Source organism: Rhododendron vialii, chromosome 6a (genome assembly GCF_030253575.1).
Source record: "Rhododendron vialii isolate Sample 1 chromosome 6a, ASM3025357v1".
Taxonomy (NCBI): domain Eukaryota; kingdom Viridiplantae; phylum Streptophyta; class Magnoliopsida; order Ericales; family Ericaceae; genus Rhododendron; species Rhododendron vialii.
In genome coordinates this window covers 24,699,120-24,717,617 of record NC_080562.1, presented here as the reverse complement: position 1 = coordinate 24,717,617, position 18,498 = coordinate 24,699,120, and the positions used below count along the sequence as shown (strand labels likewise).

The 18,498-nt window shown below is 41.1% G+C and overlaps 1 protein-coding gene and 1 long non-coding RNA gene across 4 annotated transcripts in view; one reads left to right on the top strand and one right to left on the bottom strand.

Moving 5' to 3' along the window:
• LOC131329141 (uncharacterized) overlaps positions 1-18,498 on the top strand; it is a 39,878-nt gene that overhangs the window by 16,504 nt on the left and 4,876 nt on the right. For 2 of the 3 annotated variants that reach the window (XR_009200655.1, XR_009200656.1), the window contains one exon: positions 1,345-1,474. This is a non-coding gene — a long non-coding RNA (uncharacterized LOC131329141). The remainder of the gene's footprint in view (positions 1-1,344; positions 1,475-18,498) is intronic. The other variant, XR_009200657.1, reaches the window with a different exon arrangement.
• LOC131329140 (homeobox-leucine zipper protein HDG12-like) lies at positions 57-6,084 on the bottom strand. Its single transcript, XM_058362216.1, has 10 exons — positions 5,212-6,084; positions 4,635-4,752; positions 4,360-4,545; positions 3,769-4,221; positions 3,565-3,666; positions 3,265-3,477; positions 1,707-1,878; positions 1,308-1,576; positions 1,107-1,196; positions 57-562 (listed from the first exon to the last, which is right to left on the bottom strand). The coding sequence occupies exons 1-10, from the start codon at positions 5,352-5,354 to the stop codon at positions 182-184; spliced, it is 2,127 nt and encodes a 708-aa protein (XP_058218199.1). The 5' UTR covers positions 5,355-6,084; the 3' UTR covers positions 57-181.

Here is an 18,498-nt window from a genome sequence, read left to right as displayed (position 1 = left end):
ATGCTTAAAATACCATAGAAAACATCCTCAAATTAAAACCAGCAGCAATGAGCAACTTGACGTCCCAGTAGTTGACATCATTTTATGAAATCCCAAATTCAGACAATTAGCTCAAAAAAAGAAAGAAGAGCACAAATCTATGGCGAATTATAGAAACACAAATCCATCCACCACGAAGAGGTTAAGCCAAACTGGTGCAGTTCAAAGCTGACTTTATACTCCGCACGGTAGAGCTAATAAGAGCATGGACACTGGCCACCATCTCCATGCTCACGTGCTTTGGAGAAGAGGCATCGCAATCCTGTATCTGGAAAACTATGGTGAGAAGCGAACCTTCAGGGTTTGTAGTGGTGCTAGTAGATGCACCAGTTGTGGTGCCTGGATGGCCATCACTGGATATTACGAACCCTGATGGAACTAGCGGTATGTAGGAAGAGTCTTGTCCATTCACTGCTATGTCTAAGGATGCTATGTCGACCGGGGCATAGGCTACTATTGCTCCCAAATGATCGATACTGCTCTCTTGAAGCACCAGGATATTGTTCCCAGAGGAAATAACAGGCTGCTTGAGACAAGCAATTTCAGTTAACTTCCTTAGACTGATTCTAATTAGGATCAATTTTTTGTTCTTGACAAGAATAGTGAGGACCATGAAGCCTAGCATACTTAACCAAGATTTGCATGTTACATGAACTTGGACAATTACTTCTTGCATTCTTGTTGTCGAATACGTGCTAAGAATGATAGATTACAAAAGAATTTTTTAGTCTCGTCTAAAATGTATGACATGAGTAATTTTCACACTATCAGTGATTATGGCGGGTGTTTTAGTTTAGAAGAGAGGACTGCGAAAAAGGCCACGTTATTCTGCATAAGTGATTTTTGAATAAAAATTCTCTTTATATAGCATTGCCATTTCTAACACGACTAAAATCCATGTATATTGAATGTAGAAAATCTCTCTCTCTCTCTCTCTCTCTCTCTCTCTCTCTCTCTCTCTCTCTCTCTCTCTCTCTCTCTCTCTCTCTCTCTCTCTCTCTCTCTCTCTCTTGTGGTTTTCCACATACTCCCTTCTGTAACTAAAGGAGAACTCTATAAAAGCTTACCTGGATGATAGATATGCGATTTCCTTTATGATCTCCGTATGACATTTTTGCAATCTCTTGGAACGAAATCCCTTTAGCAAGAATGTCCCACTAGTAAACAATGAAAGGAGTCCAACTAGTTAATGCTCATCAAGGATGACATTTGTGGCAAGTAGTACATGTAACATTCAATAAAAAAAAAAAGTTGGAATGTTTGCGTACCTGAGCTCTCATTTTTTCGTCTCTTAAAAATTCAAAGACAGATGGACATGAAAGTGGTAGCCAAATGGAGGTAGCGGCATTGACAATCAAGCCATCAGTTTTTCCTCCTACGGTGCTTGTGAAAACGGAGAATCGGATTTCAATATTCTTGTTTTCAGGGAGATGAGGTATGTCCAGTTTATTTTTCATCCCTAAGTTTGTGCACAAATTCTTGACCATCCTGTGTGAAAGGGTCATTATGCTTCTTCTACCTTCATGCGAATAGATTACTTTTGGAAAAAAACACCATCAGAAACCCCGCATGACATGTAAAGTAAAAAAAAAACCCAGAGAAAATGATATGGATAGAAACAAGTCATTGCATGATTAGAAGAAATTAAAAGTTGATGGTAAGATTACCCTCTCCAAGATCATGACTTTCTATCATATTGTAATAAAATCTTTCACACATTCTCTGAAGAGTGAGAAGCCATCTCTCTGCTCCATATGCCAGACCGCAAGATATGAAATCTCTATAAAGTTGATGAGTTAGGGCCTTGTCATTGACTTCAACATGTTCCACCCAAGTGATCTAGCAAATAAAGGAATGGGGCTCCTATTAAAGTTAACTTAGCAGTACATAAGGATTTAAATAGCGGTATCAGGACCCGTGACGGTAGCGGTCCTACCAGGAGTATCCAACGATACGTCACACGAATCAGTTGTAGCGTTCTTCAATTTTTTAAAATCACTTTTACAAAAGAAATAATTTTATAGGCCTAAATCAACTGTACAAGTAAGCTATCAACCGTAATGGCTATGAACTGGTATGTGAATTGGAAGCGAACCGATACATAAGGGGAACCGGCCTATATGCTTGCGATGCATCTCACTGCTATGTCGAGGTTTAACGGTATCGGAAAGCGTAAAAACCGATATGCCATGTAGCAACTTATATTTAAAACCTTGAGTAAGAAGGAAGGTAGCAATATTTTTATTCTTGCGAACTTTTTATTTTGAAACATGCCATGTAGCAACTTATATTTAAAACCTTGAGTAAGAAGGAAGGTAGCAATATTTTTATTCTTGCGAACTTTTTATTTTGAAACATGTGGAAGTGCATAACGGTGGTTAAATGAGACACATAATATGATAATATTACGTTAGTAATGGTGGAATTACTGACACTACCCAAAAAGTTGAATCTGTTAAATGCCCTTTGCCTGGTGAATTGCAGATGTTGTTGCCAAAATTAGATCCACATCCACAACCACGAACACTATTGGTATTATATTGTCGCTAAGGGCCATACTATAACTATCATTGCCAAAGTTGTTAGGCTGTTCATATTAATTAATGAGCATTGTGCTTGTGTTCTATTTTTGCAGTCATATAAAGTAGGGCATGAACAAGCTTTTGGGTAGATGTTCCTTGGAAAATATGGCCAAAAAAATGATTTGTATGTTATTTTGCATGACTAAGGACTATGTTAGAAAAGCTCAGCCCATAAAGTCTCCTTAAAACCTAGATATTAATGAGAGGGAAGCTAGGGCCTTATAACCAGCATAGAGGGAGCATGTCCAAACGATGTGGGGCACAATCCAACAGACTATGCTAGACGTTATATTTAAGTTCCTATGGGTTTAGTTCTTCTCTAGTATCATCATATTCAATAAAAACTAGTTGCCCATGATAGTAACACCTCCATTAAAAAATAGGATTTAGGGTACTTCATCTAGTCAACAAAGTATGGTAAGTAGTCATTCTACTCTACAGCTACTTAAAGAAAGCCCAGATATTGATTGATTGTTTAGTTCGTATTTGGTAAATTAAGTTACTAACATCGAGTAAAACCTTCCTTATTGTGTTATAAATATAGCTTGTGAATTGTGATAGTTCTAAATATGATCTCCATAACTTAATTTTCAACAATATAATTTGCAAATGTGACAACATTATTAAATAGAGAAATCCTCACCATTGAGCACCCATTCGACAAGTCTCTCACTATGCACCCAGAAGGTAGCCTCCAAGAGTGGGAATGGCAGTCCCTTTCTCGGCTTCCATGGAAGATGTCATATGATACCTCTACTATCATCCATTCACCTTCACCGATTTGATGACAATAGCGAAGGAAGTAGAAATCTCGAGGTGCCACAAAAGGCGAAAGTATATGCATTTGTTCATATTCCTGCATGAAAATCTTAAAACTAAATTAACTATACTTGAGCGAAGTTCGTTGTATAGGAAATGGATTGAATAATTTTTGGCTATCAACCAGATGGAATGAACCAGTAGGGTTTCCCGGTGTTCGAGCTGTAATTTCTTGAAGTGTCGTTGCCTTTGTGATGATTGTAGGAAAAATATCCTGCCTTTTAGTCTGCAGAATTTGGTTGGTAGTTAATGGGACGTGCCAATAAAGATATGCTAAATAGGGTCATACGTTTAAAGTAGGCAAAGTTGGGTAATTATATAGACTAACCGAATCAAGTAACATTTCAACCAACTGTGTTGCATTCATTCTGACAAGACCCTTCACTTTTGACGACTCAAATCTCACATGTGAACTTTTGAGGTGATTAATCCTTGTGAAGGTCTTTTCATAGTTCTTGCAGTGAATTACATATCTCTGGTTTGTGGGATCTTTTATCCACAACGATTCATTGACCAAGAGTGTTGACAATTCATTAGTAGCTTTTGAAATAGTCAAAGCCATGTGCGACATGTCAGAGTGTTCGAGCTGCTTTTCTCGGTAGAGTTGTATGTGATCATTATGGTTTGTTGAGTCAAGGTCTTGATGAAGTGAAATACCTCCTATCCTTTGTCCCATAAAATTTTCTTGTGGATCTGATGATGACCCAGGGGAATGGGGTAGTGAAAAGCGTTTTGAAGCCGAAATACCCATGGAGTTGAGGAGGTTGCTTAGTCGTTCATACTGCAAAATATGCTAGGGTAAAACATGTTGGCAACATGTGTGAAGGATAGTTCGACATCATAACAAAGAATTGACTCAAATAAAATAATGTTAAATAGCAGAGAGAGAGGGAGGGAGGGAGGGAGGGAGAGATCTGACCTTGTCAATTAATTGGGACTTTTCTATCTGTAGTAGTTCTAGAATGTGGTCACTCACTTCGTTGCTAATACCTTTACATCTAGAGCAATACTCATCCTTTAGCATCTCTCTAGTCTCAAAGTTCTCCATTTTTAGCCTTTCGTTCTCTTCCCGAAGAGCATTGCCTTCTTCTCTCGCGTTTTGTGCCTGAAATATACCAAGATCTGTTAGTAAAATTGATAAAATAGCTAACATCTGCCCCAAAGAGGAATGTGGAAACCAAAAAGAAAAAGAACCTTCACTAGAGTCCTCTTATTTTGAAACCAAAACTTGATCTGTGTGGGGGTAAGTCCTAGTTCCTTTCCTAATTGATGTCGATGTCTTTCAGTTGGATGTTGACACTCCTCAAAAAATCTTCAGCACGAACAAGACAAAATCCATGTCAGTGTAGATTGACAAACAAACAGATAGTAGAATATTCACAAATCAAGATTGATCCAAAAGATTGAAGAAAGTTGTTACATTAGAGAGAGAAAGATAGAAATGGGACTAATCCATTCAAGCTTGAAATCATACAATCAATGTCTAAATCTAAAACAGTACATATGACTTTAGCATGCACACTCAAAGTCTGATTCAAAATTGATTGGAACAAAGAAGTTACATATGATGATCATATGATGATAGGAACGTTAACAACATGCCTTTATTCACTAAGAAATAAAAAAACTCGATTAAAAGTGTAAGGATCAACATGAACAAGTGTTATAACACATTGTCCATTAGGCTGTAATAAGGGAACCAAATTAAGCTTCATTTATACACCAAATTAAAAAAAAAAAGAAGGAAAATTGGAACCAATTTTCGCCTTACGCTTCAAGCCTTTGAGTTTGGTAAAATGTATGCCGATTGGGCGCATGCTTTCTTCCCATTGAAGAAATCAAGGATTCCTGCTTTCCTGGAACCATGATTGCAGCCATTTCCAGTTTTCTATTAGGATCTTTGCTCAGGTCCATGTAATCTGTATGCAAAATGACTTGAAATAACTCGTATCCCTAATCACACAATAAAATGTAGCAGAAATGAAAAAGGACTACATAGTCTTAGAGTAAATTCATAACAACTATGCATATATGAATGTGTGTGTGTGTGTGTATATATATTTATAGAGAGAGAGAGAGAGAGCCTGGTTTTCTATTCTAATTAAGGGCAAAAACCTGGTTTTGTGTGTCAAATATTTTCTGTGTTCTGGTTTATAACACACTCACCTAACCTTAGGAAAATCATAAAGTATATAGAAAATGATCTAAGGAGTAGACCCGTACAAACAGGTAAGATCTTTGCTGAAAAGTAACTAATCCTATGAACTTTGGCGGACGATTCTCTCTTCTTAAATGAGTAGTAATCCACTCTTGGCCTGAATAGAGCCTGCTTGGCCATATCTTCATTGTAAGAAATGACCTGTCAAAAACTTTCATTACCCTTTTGGGATGTTTTGGATGTAAACTTCTCTAACCAAAAAGGGTAATGACTTTAATGAGAGATCACTTCAGGTCCACTTGTTCACTCTCCTTAAAGATTGTCTTAGTTTATTTTCTTTTCTTTGTTTTTATTTACTCAATACATTTATTGTGTTGTCAGAGGAAATCTACTTTAATGCTCTAAATCTCCTTTGGATTGTCTAAATAGGAGAGTGAGTTATGAAAAATAAAGTACTTAGAACGTTTCATTATTTTTAATATGTTGGTGGGGCCAAATTTATAGTTTCTTATTTTGCATTGAATTTTCCTTGTCAAGTAGCTTCAGCTTTATTGGATACTAATATCCATAGTAGCTATAGTTTCCTACCATGGTAGATTTTTTCATATTCATATTTAGCAAGTGTTAGAATAATCAATTGCATTTAATAAGTGCTTTGATACATAAGGGAACTTGTGTAAGAATTGCCCACTTCTCCTTGTATGCTAGATTTTCTTGTATTCATTTTGGCAAGTGTTAGAATAATCAATTGCATTTAATAAGTGCTTTGATGCATAAGGGAACTTATGTAAGAATTTCACACTTCTCCTTGTATGTTTGAAGAAATGTGAGGGCTATTCCATCAAAGTTTCCCATGTGGAAAGAAATTGAAATGCCTAGGGGATTAAGAGTCTATTTGTACAATTGCTTAGTCACAATGCCAAAACTCTCACTACCCTTTTTGTTTTAATTTTTTTATCAAAAAAATAAAAAAATCTCCAAAAGTCTCAAGTAAATCAACATCGTCTTCTTGAGGTATCCCTTAGCCTTTAACCTAGCTTTCTGTTTAGCTATAGAACCATTTGAATTCCTTTTGAGGTTCAAAACAGACTTACAACTTATGGCTAGTCTTATGAAGCTATAACAGCACAAGCGTCCATGTACCTTTGTATTTATCATATTGACTAGAGCCCCAATAAGAGATTGCAGTCGTTTCTTATAATTTGATGGCAAAATAAGTGAGGGAATGGTGACAGCATAAAGACAATATAGATTTTTGGATTTTGAAATCCCAGCGTTAGACCTAGTAAGTATGGACTATGGAATGAGCGTATGTTACATGGACTTGTCATTTGGGAAAGCACTCACATCAACACAATGTGGATGTGTTGTGGAATATGTCAAGACATGTTGTGGAATATGTCAAGACATGACATTTCAAGAACGGACACGCTTATCACCTGCAGGCTTTGTGGACTGTTATAGCAAAGATTTCTTGTTTCTTATCATTGCATGGACAGTTATGACATATGCATTAACTGCTGTGATTTCCTATTTTTTGGTTTGCATGTAAGGGAAGTCCAATAAGGCTTATGGGCTGACAACTTATTAAAGAGTTTGGGCTTTGGAGCTTTAAATGACTTAGAGATAATGCTGGGCCGGTACTATTTTTATAATTCATGGCTGGAGAGATCCTTCTCCTATAAGTCCCATGGCTGAGAAAGTCCTGTCCTTGTATTCTTACATTACTGCCCTCACGATGCCAGACGGCAGAAGCCCACAACAAATGTTGTCTGTCCATTCTCTCTCTTTTCCAATTGTGCTGTCCTTTTCTACCTTTCACTTCTCTCTCTCTTGCTCATGTGCTTCTTCTCGTCACTCACTCTCTCTCTCTCTCCCCCTCTCTCTCACTTCCCTTTTTGTTTTACTTCTAAAATTCTTACCAAGTACAGTATAACTTTTATTTTATATATTCAATTTCTGCGAAAAAAATATTTTTTGAAATCTCTAGGGTTTAGGGTATGCTAGGGTTTTGTGGTATCCTACTAGGTACCATAGTACCTTTAGGTATCTTAAAATCTTAGGGTACCTTGAGATTTTAGGTTTTAGTATATTCTAAGGTTTAGGGTACTCTGGGGTTTAGGTTTAGCCGTTTTCATAGGAGTTTTAGGGTGCACTTTCCTATTATAGTTTTAGCAGTTTATGCACTTTCATAGGGTACCCTTGAGGTTTAGGCATTTTTATAGGGTACCCTAGGGTTTAGGCATTTTCATAAATAAAATAAAAAAGGAGAGAGAGAAGTGAGAGGGAGAGGGAGAGAGAGAAACCGAATATACGGAGTTTATATATATATATATATATATATAGAGAGAGAGAGAGAGAGAGAGAGAGAGAGAGAGAGAGAGAGAGAGAATAAAGTGATGTATAATTGTGCCTGTGAGAGAGAACCAAAGAGCCTGACATGCGGCAGAAAGGGAAAATAATCCCACGTGTGTGTGACAAGGAATTAGGAGGTTTAGGGTGCATTTTCCTATTATAGGGTTTTAGCAGTTTAGGCACTTTCATAGGGTACCCTTGGGGTTTAGGCATTTTTATAGGATACCCTGGGGTTTAGGCATTTTCATAAAAAAAATAAAATAAAAAAGGAAAGAGAGAGAAGTGAGGGAGAGGGAGAGGGAGAGGGAGAGAGAAACCGAATATACGGAGTTTATATATATATATATGTTTATATATAAACATATATATACAGTCCGGATCCAATGAGGGATCCCTCACGGCCTTATGGTGCGGGACTCCCCTTTTCCGATCGAATTGCGACGATTCGAGCCGCTCAAAGTGTGCAGAATGTGATTTTAAGGGTACCCGCGAGAAATCAGCAAAAAAAAAATGATCGGGAAGGGCTTGATCCGAGCAGTTTTTTATTGAACCGTTCAATTAAAAACTGTTCGGATCAAGCCCTTCCTAATCATTTTTTTTGCTGATTGCTCGCGGGTACCCTTAAAATCACGTTCTGATCACTTTGAGCGGCTTGGATCGTCACAATTACATCGGGAAAGGGGAGTCCCGCATGGTAGCACCGTGAGGGATCCCTCATTGGATCCAGACTATATATATATATATATATATATATATACAGAGAGAGAGAGAATAAAGTGATGTACAATTGTGCCTGTGAGAGAGAACCAAAGCGCCTGACATGCGGCAGAAAGGGAAAATAATCCCACGTGTGTGTGATGAGGAATTAGGAGTTTTAGTGTGCACTTTCCTATTATAGGGTTTTAGTAGTTTAGGCACTTTCATAGGGTACCCTTGGGGTTTAGGCATTTTTATAGGATACCCTGGGGTTTAGGCATTTTCATAAAAAAAATAAAATAAAAAAGGAGAGAAAGAAGTGAGAGGGAGAGAGAGAAATCGAATATACAGAGTTTATATATATATATATATATATATATATATATATATAGAGAGAGAGAGAGAGAGAGAGAGAGAGAGAGAGAGAGAGAGAGAGAGAATAAAGTGATGTACAATTGTGCCTATGAGAGAGAACCAAAGCACCTGACATGCGGCAGAAAGGAAAAATAATCCCACGCGTGTGTGATGAGGAATTAATGGGTCAAAGGTTATTTTTGAACCAAATTTACGTACAGGACCTATTGGGGTATGAACTTTTCTTGGATTAGATTGCTAGGACTTATTGGGACTTTGTCTATCTACATAGGACTGGTCTGGAAAAAGCCCAATGACTTATCCTTGTTTTTTGCCCAACAAATTTTATGCGAAAAAACTTATTCACCAACTTCTTAACTCATGTTAATTTAGAAGATATTTGGCTAAATATTAGTTAATGTATCCCTGAACTTGTATCATAGTTTGCACCCATATATGAATATCCTCAGTTTAGAGTTTTTACATTTTGACCCCTAAATATTCACCCACACGCGATACACCTCCGAGTCTAGAGGTAAAGTAGGAATGATCATTAAGTGGTTGGGTAAAATTGCAGGAAGGTAAAACAATGGAGGAAGGTGTACTTTAATAGGTTCAATAGGAATAGAATTGGAAGGTGTGGAGGAAACATAAGTAGGAGATCCAGAAGAAATTCAGGAATGGGCCGAATGCTGACTTGTGAGGCATTAGGCATTAGGGTATTAAGGAGGAGGTGATACAGATAAAGTAGGCACAAAGAGGGAGAAAGTAATGGTGAGTCAGTGGCGGAACCAAGATCTTCATTTGTGAAGCACTGAATTGACCGTGATTAAAAAAAATTCTGACGTTAATACACCATCATTATTACATATTTTTTCCTCTGTATAGCACATCACATAATTGTTATTCTTTTCTTTTATCTACTAGAATACGCATAATTGGTTATGTTAATTACATGAAAATTTTAAGATAAATTTTCAAGGCACATGGTAACTTAATCTAAATTGAGGACCAATTTAACATACATAAGCCTTACTAAAACATAGAAATACGGGTGTAGGTGGGCAAAAACTGATGGTGCTTGTAATAGCACGCTGAAAGCAACGGCCATTTGTGCCGCTTGACTGGAACCCTAGCTTCTCGTCGGAACAATAATATGCAAAACAGACAGGGGAGAGCGCACCTATGCCTTTCGTTGGCATAGGCCCTCCAATGTCTAAGGTATTATCACATACTGGGGAGAACCCTAATTAACAGTAGGAAAAATAATGTGATTGCAACTTATTGAATATCTTTTGCCTCTAGGTTTACCTCGTTTATACAGACACTTGTTTGCCCAAGCACCCTTGTTGCCCTAGGTTTCCTTATTTCATATAGGAAACCTAGGGTATGTCGGATTCTCATTCCCTTATCGAAGCACTTCCAGAGGCCTTTTAGGATTCTTTTCCTTTACTAGCCGAACATCCTACTTTCACTAGGGGATTCACGCAGATCCTCTATTCGTGAGATCCTGGTCTTTTTGAGTACAACTGTATTGGTACCTTCTAGATTATTCGTACCGCCTTATCACTTAAGGCTGCATTTACAAGAGTCCTTCCTTTGTTCTGCCCTCTCACTGCCGAGCAGAATGCTTGGACCAATGACTTCTCATATCATGGGTCCTTATCACCGATCACCGCTTTCATCGGTGGTGTGATCCATTTCATTTAGCGTGTGGTCCCCGGTACCACGTGCTCGGGTACTAATTGTGCTTGTTCGGGATTACCTCCCTACAATTGCTCCCCAGCTTTATTCGTTGTTATTACTCAAATGACGAGCAAAGCTCCTTAATGCCAAGCAAAATCTTGTTGCTTCCTCCATTTTATACCGTTCAAACTCAAAATTGGTGCAACCTCTTCATTGGGCCAAGCCAAATGTTCTAGCTTTTTGAGTTATACAGGTTTTCACTGCAACCGCCTTTACACGCGACGTGATCCGTACTGTTCGCATTTAATGTGAACGAACGTTTACGTGGAACGAGACGCACAAACGGCGTCTGGGGTGACGTTTCGCATACGCCACCCCACTCATTAGGGTATATATGGGATTTCGTCCCATTTTGAACCTCACTTCTTCTCTCTATACTCCCCCTACAGAAAGGAGAGTGCACTTCCGCCATAGGAGCACTGTTCTCCTTTTTGCACTAGGTTCATTCAATCTCCGTTTCGTAAGTCATCACTCCCCACTCCACTCTTATTTACAATCGCATTTCGTTGATTTTAGGGCTTTTCATTCCTAGGGTTTCTGCTTTTCTCGTAGTTTTCATCCCCCTCTAAATTGCATCTTTTTGTGCTCAGAAAAATGGGGAGGTTTAGGCGGTTTTGTAACACCCCTCGAGCTATGGCCGATTTTAGGGCTCATTATGACATACCAGACAACATAACTACTGCCCTTGCCCCTGAGAACGCTGTTCGTGAGTGTCCCGATAACGACACTCTTCATATTCCTCTCGTCGCCGTCGTCGAGGGCGGTGTTAGGTTTTCTTTGCCAACTTTTTCCCCATTGTTATGGGTGTAAACTCCCTTAACCACATGCTTGGTACATCCCTAGGCTTGTACGACATCCATCACTTGTACAGTATTTCTAGGACAAATGATGCCGTCACGTATTATCTGAAAAGTAGGAATTCTAGGAAAAAATTCGTTCTTGAGCTTCCTGACTCTGCTCGGGGGATGACAATGATTTCCTCATCGTCACAGGGAACTTCAAGCCCAAGGATGAGGACGGCAGGGTGGTAGGCTTTCATGTGCCGCATAGATTTAGCACACCACGTTAGTTCTTTACTCTTTATAGAATTTTTCATTTGCTGAGCAACCTTTGTTCATTGTTTTCTTAATTGATCGTTCTGTCACATTTCTTTCTTTGTAGCTACAAACGTCAACCAAGGGCATGACATCATCACCCCTTTAGTTCACGTGGCTGACATCAGTCGCGCTTTAGCTTTTAATGGGCTGGAGACTCATCTCGCATGTCGAGAAAGAGCTATTCAAGTGCCTCTTAGCTACAGAGCTTCATACAGCGGGTTCATTGACCGCCGCACTCGTGCAACTGACGATCAAAGGCCTCCAACTTCTTCTACTTCGAATCCTGTTCAAGAGAGACATAGCCGGTCACACCCCTCAAATTCCCGACGAGCCCATTCTCCTTGCCGAAGAAACCTCCACTTCATCTTCAAGAGGTTACTCTCCCTCGCACCCTTTTCCCAGACAAGAGATGAACCAGCCGGTCAACCTCAGCAGCTTGCTATCCCTTCCTGGTCATGGTAAGGGTCACGGCGCTGCTCATGGCTGAGGCTCCTACCAAGGCCGTGACGGTTCTCAAGGTCATGGCCGTCGGGCCGTTGCTCACTCCGACATTCCTCTGGGCTTTTCCCCTGAAGAGATCGCTGCCAGTCATCGTGACACGCACCGGCGCCCTGACCCTACTCCCACAGGTACTGACTTAACGGAGGGAAACCTTACTACTCGTGGACCCACTGCTTACATTCCGATTTGGGCCCCTAAGCTTTCTCATGGCAATCGCCCCATTAATGTGAGAGACAGCGCTGACGCTGAGGACACCGCTTTGGCCCTATCTCAGGCCTTCCTGTTGCCCGGGGACATGCAAAAGGAGGTTGAGTATTCCCCCGACAAGCTCCTTAGCTCCTTCATGGTCAACAGTGCCAAGGTACACTCCCCCTCTTCATTATTTTGCTTAACAGCCCCATTTTCGCTACTGATCCCCTCATTTATCAGGCAATGCAAAAGATGGTGGCCATGGCCCAAAAGCTGGGCCAAGCTGAGTCCCAACGCGCAAAGCTTTCTAGTGAGAACGCAAAATTGCAACGCTCCATTACCAGGCTCGAAACGGAAAACGGAAAGGAACCAAGCTCGTATTGCTGCGGAGAACCTGAAGTCGAAATTGGATGGTATCAAAGATACCAAGCCCTCATAAAACTCTGCTACGGAGAGCTACAAGGCCTTCTGCCCACAATTCAAGATGAAGTTTGGGTTGCTGTTTGGGCCACGTGTTTGAAGAAGGCTGGTGTTCCGGAGACGTCCCCACTTTGGGCCGAGAACGATCTACCGAGCATCGTGGCTATGCCTGAGGAGGATTTTGCTGAAGAGGAGGACAACCCGGACGAGGAGCTAAACACTGGACACCTCGCGCAATCTACGGATGACGCCATGCAAGAAGGTGAAATGTTCCCAGCCCCGGCCAGTGGAAACAATGCTGGCAGCACTATTGCGGAGGTCAACACCGTACAGGCCATTCACTCATGCACCTATTCAAGGCCTGACCCTGGAGGGATAGGTAAGAAAAAACATCTCTCATCCTAGAACATTACTCTACCAACCTGCAAGTCCTGCGTGACCATAGATTCTGCCCTGTGTGGCACTGATACATTCTCAAACACATGTTTTTTAGCCCTTTGTGGCATTTAACCCTATTTGGTGGCCCTTTGCAGCTTGGTAAATTTTCTTGCATCCCTGCGAGGTCTTAACTTTTGTTTAAGCATTGTTTGTTGCTCCAACTTCACAGTTGTATTATATATCCAAGTGTTTCATATCCAGTATTGATATGTGTGGCATTCGTACCAAAGACATATATTGTAGGCTCATACGGAAATCCCCAAGTGTGTTCATGCTTAGTCAGTTTGAGGTAAATTTGTGCATATGCTTAGGCCCCGTTCTTGAACTCAATATAACTACTTATTTTTTAAGAAGATAATTTCAAGCTCAAAAATAATGTATTTACGCAAATAATTTTCCTACCAATATGGATCTTGTTTAATAGATCTTATCAAAATCTTTTATACGGTGCAAAAAAAAATCAAAAAATTATTTTTCATTTACATTATTTTTTAGTTTGAAAATATGAAATAAATACTTATTTTTTAAGAAGGTGTTCTAGAATGGAGCCTTAGTCAACTTGGGTGAACATGCACCCGAGTTTCTCATACTTGGACCAAATCTAAGTTTCCCATACTTAGCCAATTTGGGTTGTTCGTATGCTTCTAAGTTTCCTCATACTTAGATAGTTTGTGCGTTTGTTCGTACGCTTCTAAGTTCTTCGGACTTAGAGATTTTGTGCATGTATTCATATGCACCCAAGTTTTTCACACTTGGACAAATCTAAGTTTCTCATACTTAGCCAATTTGTGCGTTTGTTCGTACGTGCCAGGGTATATGCGCCCATTCTCTGCTCCCCAATATGAAGGAAGAAAGAGCGTTAGCGTATTCTAGCTTTGTATTCGTATAGACACAAGATAAAATAGAACCACGAAGAAAAAGATAAAAAATTCCTAAAAATTCATAATTCACTGCCAAATTGTAATTTATTCATTATTCTGAACTCAAGGGGGCGTTACACGTACCCCTTGCAACTACAAAATATATTTAAAAAAAACAAGGGAATTGTATTCATAATTCCCACACAATCACGATTTGCATTCTAAAACAAAATGAAGTCTTTTAAACAAAGAACCTCCTCAAATTGTGGACATTCCAAGGCCTTGGCACTGGGTTCCTGTCCAGACGCCAACCGATAAGCCATTATGCCCACAATCTCAGTTACTCGATACGAGCCTTCCCAGTTGGCCCCCAACTTGCCCTCGGTCTTCACCTTGGTGTTACCGGGCACCTTTTGTAGCACCAGGTCCCAACACCGAACTCTCGTGGGTGAATATGTTTATTGTAGCTCTTCTTGAGCTGCTCCTGATAAGAGGCCAAATACACCAAGGCCCACTCTCGTCGTTCTTTGGCAAGATCCAACTCAATTTCCAGGGCCCTGTCATTGCCCCCGCTTTCAACCAAAGCGGTCCTATTGTTGGCAAACCAACTTTGAGTGGTATAACAGCCTCTGTGCCATATGCCAATGAATAGGGGGTCTCTCCCGTAGACCTCCTAGGCGTGGTTTGGTGCGCCCATTGGACCAGTGGTAACTCATCGGGCCACTTGCCCTTTTTCTTGTCCAACCTCTTCTTGATTCCATCAAGAATGATTTTGTTCGATGTCTATGCCTGCCCATTGCTCTGAGGATAGACTGGGGTGGAGTAGTAGTTTCTTATCCCATACTGGGAACAGAAAGCTTTGAACTTCTTTTGGAATTGCACCCTATTATCAGTGATCAAAGAGTAGGGGACCCTAAACCTTGTGATAATGCTTTTCCAGACCAACCTTTCCACCATAGGTTCCGTAATCTTGGCCAATGGCTCTGCCTCAATCCATTTCGTGTAATAGTTCGTTACAACCAACAAGAACTTTCTGTTCCCAGTTGCCTTGTGGAGTGGACCCACGATGTCCAGTCCCCACTGTGCAAATGGCCAAGGACTTGTTAAAGGCACCAGAGGATCTCGGCTGGTGTTTGAATCATGGGTGAGAACTTCTGGCACTTCTCACAAATCTTGACATACACCTTTGCGTCCTCTTGCATGTGCGGCCACCAGTACCCTTGGGTTATTGCTCGGTGGGCGATGGATCTGCCCCCAGCATGGCTTCTGCATGTTCCCTCATGGATCTCATGGAGGAATTTTTGCACAATCTCGGGGTGTACACAAAGCAAATACGGTCTTGTAAAGGACATCTTATACTTTCTTTTTGGGGACAGTCGAAACCGCGCGGATTTTGTCTTTATCTTATGAGCCTTCTTTTTGTCAGAGGGGAGTGTCCCATCTCGTAGGAACTCCATAATTGGATCCATCCAATTTGGTCCTTGGTTCACGTCCAAGACCAACTCTACGCTTCTTCCAATGCTAGGCTCACTAAGGTAGTCCACCACTACCCTTCTCTTGAACTCGGTTGGAACAGTTGCGACCAACCAAGCCAATGAATCTGCATGGGCATTCTGCTCAACATAAATCTTTTCGAAAGTATAAAGTAGATCCTTGGCGGCCTCCACATAGGCTGCCATCTTTCATTCCGAGCCTCATATTTCTTGGACAATTGATTCACCACAAGCTGTGAATCACAATATACCTTTATCCTTCTGACTTTTAGAGTCTTCGTACTCCTTAGGCCCGTTTGTTTGACGCACTGAAGCCCAGCCGAACAGACAGCTCTAGCATTACTCCTCCAAGAGGAAAGAGCACAACCCCAATCCCTGATCCAGTATTACATGCTGAACCGTTCACGAACAACTTCCATTCCAGGGGGTTCCTGTTCGGCTAGTGCTTCATTTTTCTCGATGGGAAGCTCGAGTGCCTGCCCCTTTCTTGTAGGAGGCTGGGGAGCCACTGCAGGAGAGAACTCTGCAATAAAGTCGGCTAACACCTGTCCTTTAATCGTGGTGAGCGGCTGATAGCCAATATCGTATTGACTCAACTCTACCGACCACGTTGATATCCTTCCCGAGAAATCTACTTTTCGTAGTAGCAGTGACTTCAACGGGTATTCTGTGTATACCACTATCTTATGACTTTGGAAGTAATGCGGCAACTTCCTTGCCGTTGTCCTTAATGCCAGGACCAGCTTCGCCAGGACCTCCGCGTCCAACAACGTCTTGCTCACGTAGTAGACAGAGATTTGTTCAGGCCCCTTATTCCTTAGCAATACTGCACTTACTACATGTTCAGAGAATGCTAAATACAAAATCAAGGACTCACCCGGTTCTGGAGTTGACAAAAGTGGTGCCGCTGCCAAGCACTTCTTCAAGTCTTGGAAGGCTTGCTCGCACTCTGCTCCCCATTCATACCCTTCCCTCTTTTTTAGTAACTGGAAAAAGGGCCTGCACTTGTCACTTGACCAGCTTATAAATTTGTTGAAGGCTGCCGCCATCCCAGTCAACCTTTGAACTTCTTTCGTGGTCCTTGGGCTTTGTAGCCTTTATCTGACCGGGATTCGCCTCTATCCCTCTTATGGTTACGAGGTGGCCCAAGAATTTTCCAGAACTAACTCCAAATGCGCATTTTGAGGTGTTTGAGTTTTAACTTGTAGTTTCTCAGGATCTTAAATGCTTCTTTCAAATCGGCTATGTGGTTCTATTTCTCTTTGCTTTTGACCACCATGTCGTCTATGTATACCTCAATAGTCTGAGCAACTTCTTGAGCATAATCGTTGCCAACCTCTAGTATGTTGCTCCAGCATTCCTCAAACCAAAGGGCATAACGCTATAACAATACAGTCCTCTTGGTGTAAATTGTAATGAAGGAGGTCTTCTCCTGATCGGGCACGAACATAGCAATCTGGTGATATCCTCGATATGCATCAAGGAAACTCATCCTTCCATAACCTGCAGTTGCATCAACCAACTAGTCTATCCTTGGTAGTGGAAAGCTGTCTTTAGGGCAAGCTTTGTTTAAGTCCGTGAAATCCACGTAGATACGCCACTTTCCATTCTTATTTTTCACAACTACTATGTTAGATAACCACTCCGGGTAGTAAACCTCACGTATAGCCTTGGCTTCCAATAAACAATCAACCTCCTCGATGATAGCATCCATGTGTTGTACGGTTGATCTCCTCTTCTTCTGAATTACGGGTTTATGTTGGGGATCCACATTCAAGTGGTGACAAATCACGTTTGCGTCTACCTCGGGCATCTCCTCGGGAACCCATGTGAACACATCTATGTGCTCCTTTAAGAACCCTACCAGTTCGGCTTCCTCGTCCTTTCCCAGTGTTTCTCCAATTAGAAAATACCTCTCGTTGATCTGTACTTTCTTTAAACCTTCCACCACTTTCTCGGCAGGGTTACCTCCGACATCCTCGATGGTCGGTTGATTTGGAACCTCCACGGCTTGAACTAGGTGGGCTTTCGGGTCCTTCTTGATAATGGAGATAAGGCACTGCTGTGCCACCTTTTGGTTGCCCTTGATTTTCTCAACTCCATTAGATCCAAGAAATTTCACCATCTGGTGATAAGTAGAGGAAACCGCCCTCATCTTGTGCAGCCACGTTCTTCCTATAATCGCGTTATAGGAGGATGGAACATCTACCACTAGGAAATCGGTTCGTTACACTACTGTTCCCGCCAGAACAGGCAACGTTACTTTCCCTAATGGCAAATTGCTCCTGCACCGAATTCCATCTGCCTGTGTCAGTCCTTGCTTTTTAAACGCATTGTAGTACAGAACTTCCATACAACTTCTTAAGTCCACCGGGATTCTTTCAATGTCATACTCCCCAATTCGTAGGGTTATGACCAAGGCGTCATTGTGCGGCACTTGGACTCCTCCCAGGTCATCTTTTGTGAAGACTATGCTTTCGTCGCATATTTCACCTTCACGTCCTCTCTTCTTTTCCAGATGCATGACATGCTGGTCGTGTTTAACTTGCCTCTGGATTAGCCTCACCTCATTTCTCGTATAAGGTGTGGCCAATCCATGTATCATGTGGATCACACCCTTTGGATTTTGCTTGTTATCCAACTCTATTGCACTCTCATTCTCTTTGGGTCCTTCCTGGACGAACTCCTTGAGATATCCTTAAGCCATCGGATCGTCAATGTGTCTCTTGAACATCTCACAGTCCTTTGTCA

What these genes read in the sequence shown, in the direction of transcription:
- LOC131329140 (XM_058362216.1), bottom strand. Translation starts at nt 5,354, where the DNA reads ATGGACCTGAGCAAAGATCCTAATAGAAAACTGGAAATGGCTGCAATC. An exon ending in CTACTGGTTCATTCCATCTG is followed by an intron (nt 3,478 to 3,564) that starts GTTGATAGCCAA and finishes ATTTTCATGCAG; the next exon opens with GAATATGAACAAATGCATAT. An exon ending in ATCGCATATCTATCATCCAG is followed by an intron (nt 563 to 1,106) that starts GTAAGCTTTTAT and finishes TGTCTCAAGCAG; the next exon opens with CCTGTTATTTCCTCTGGGAA.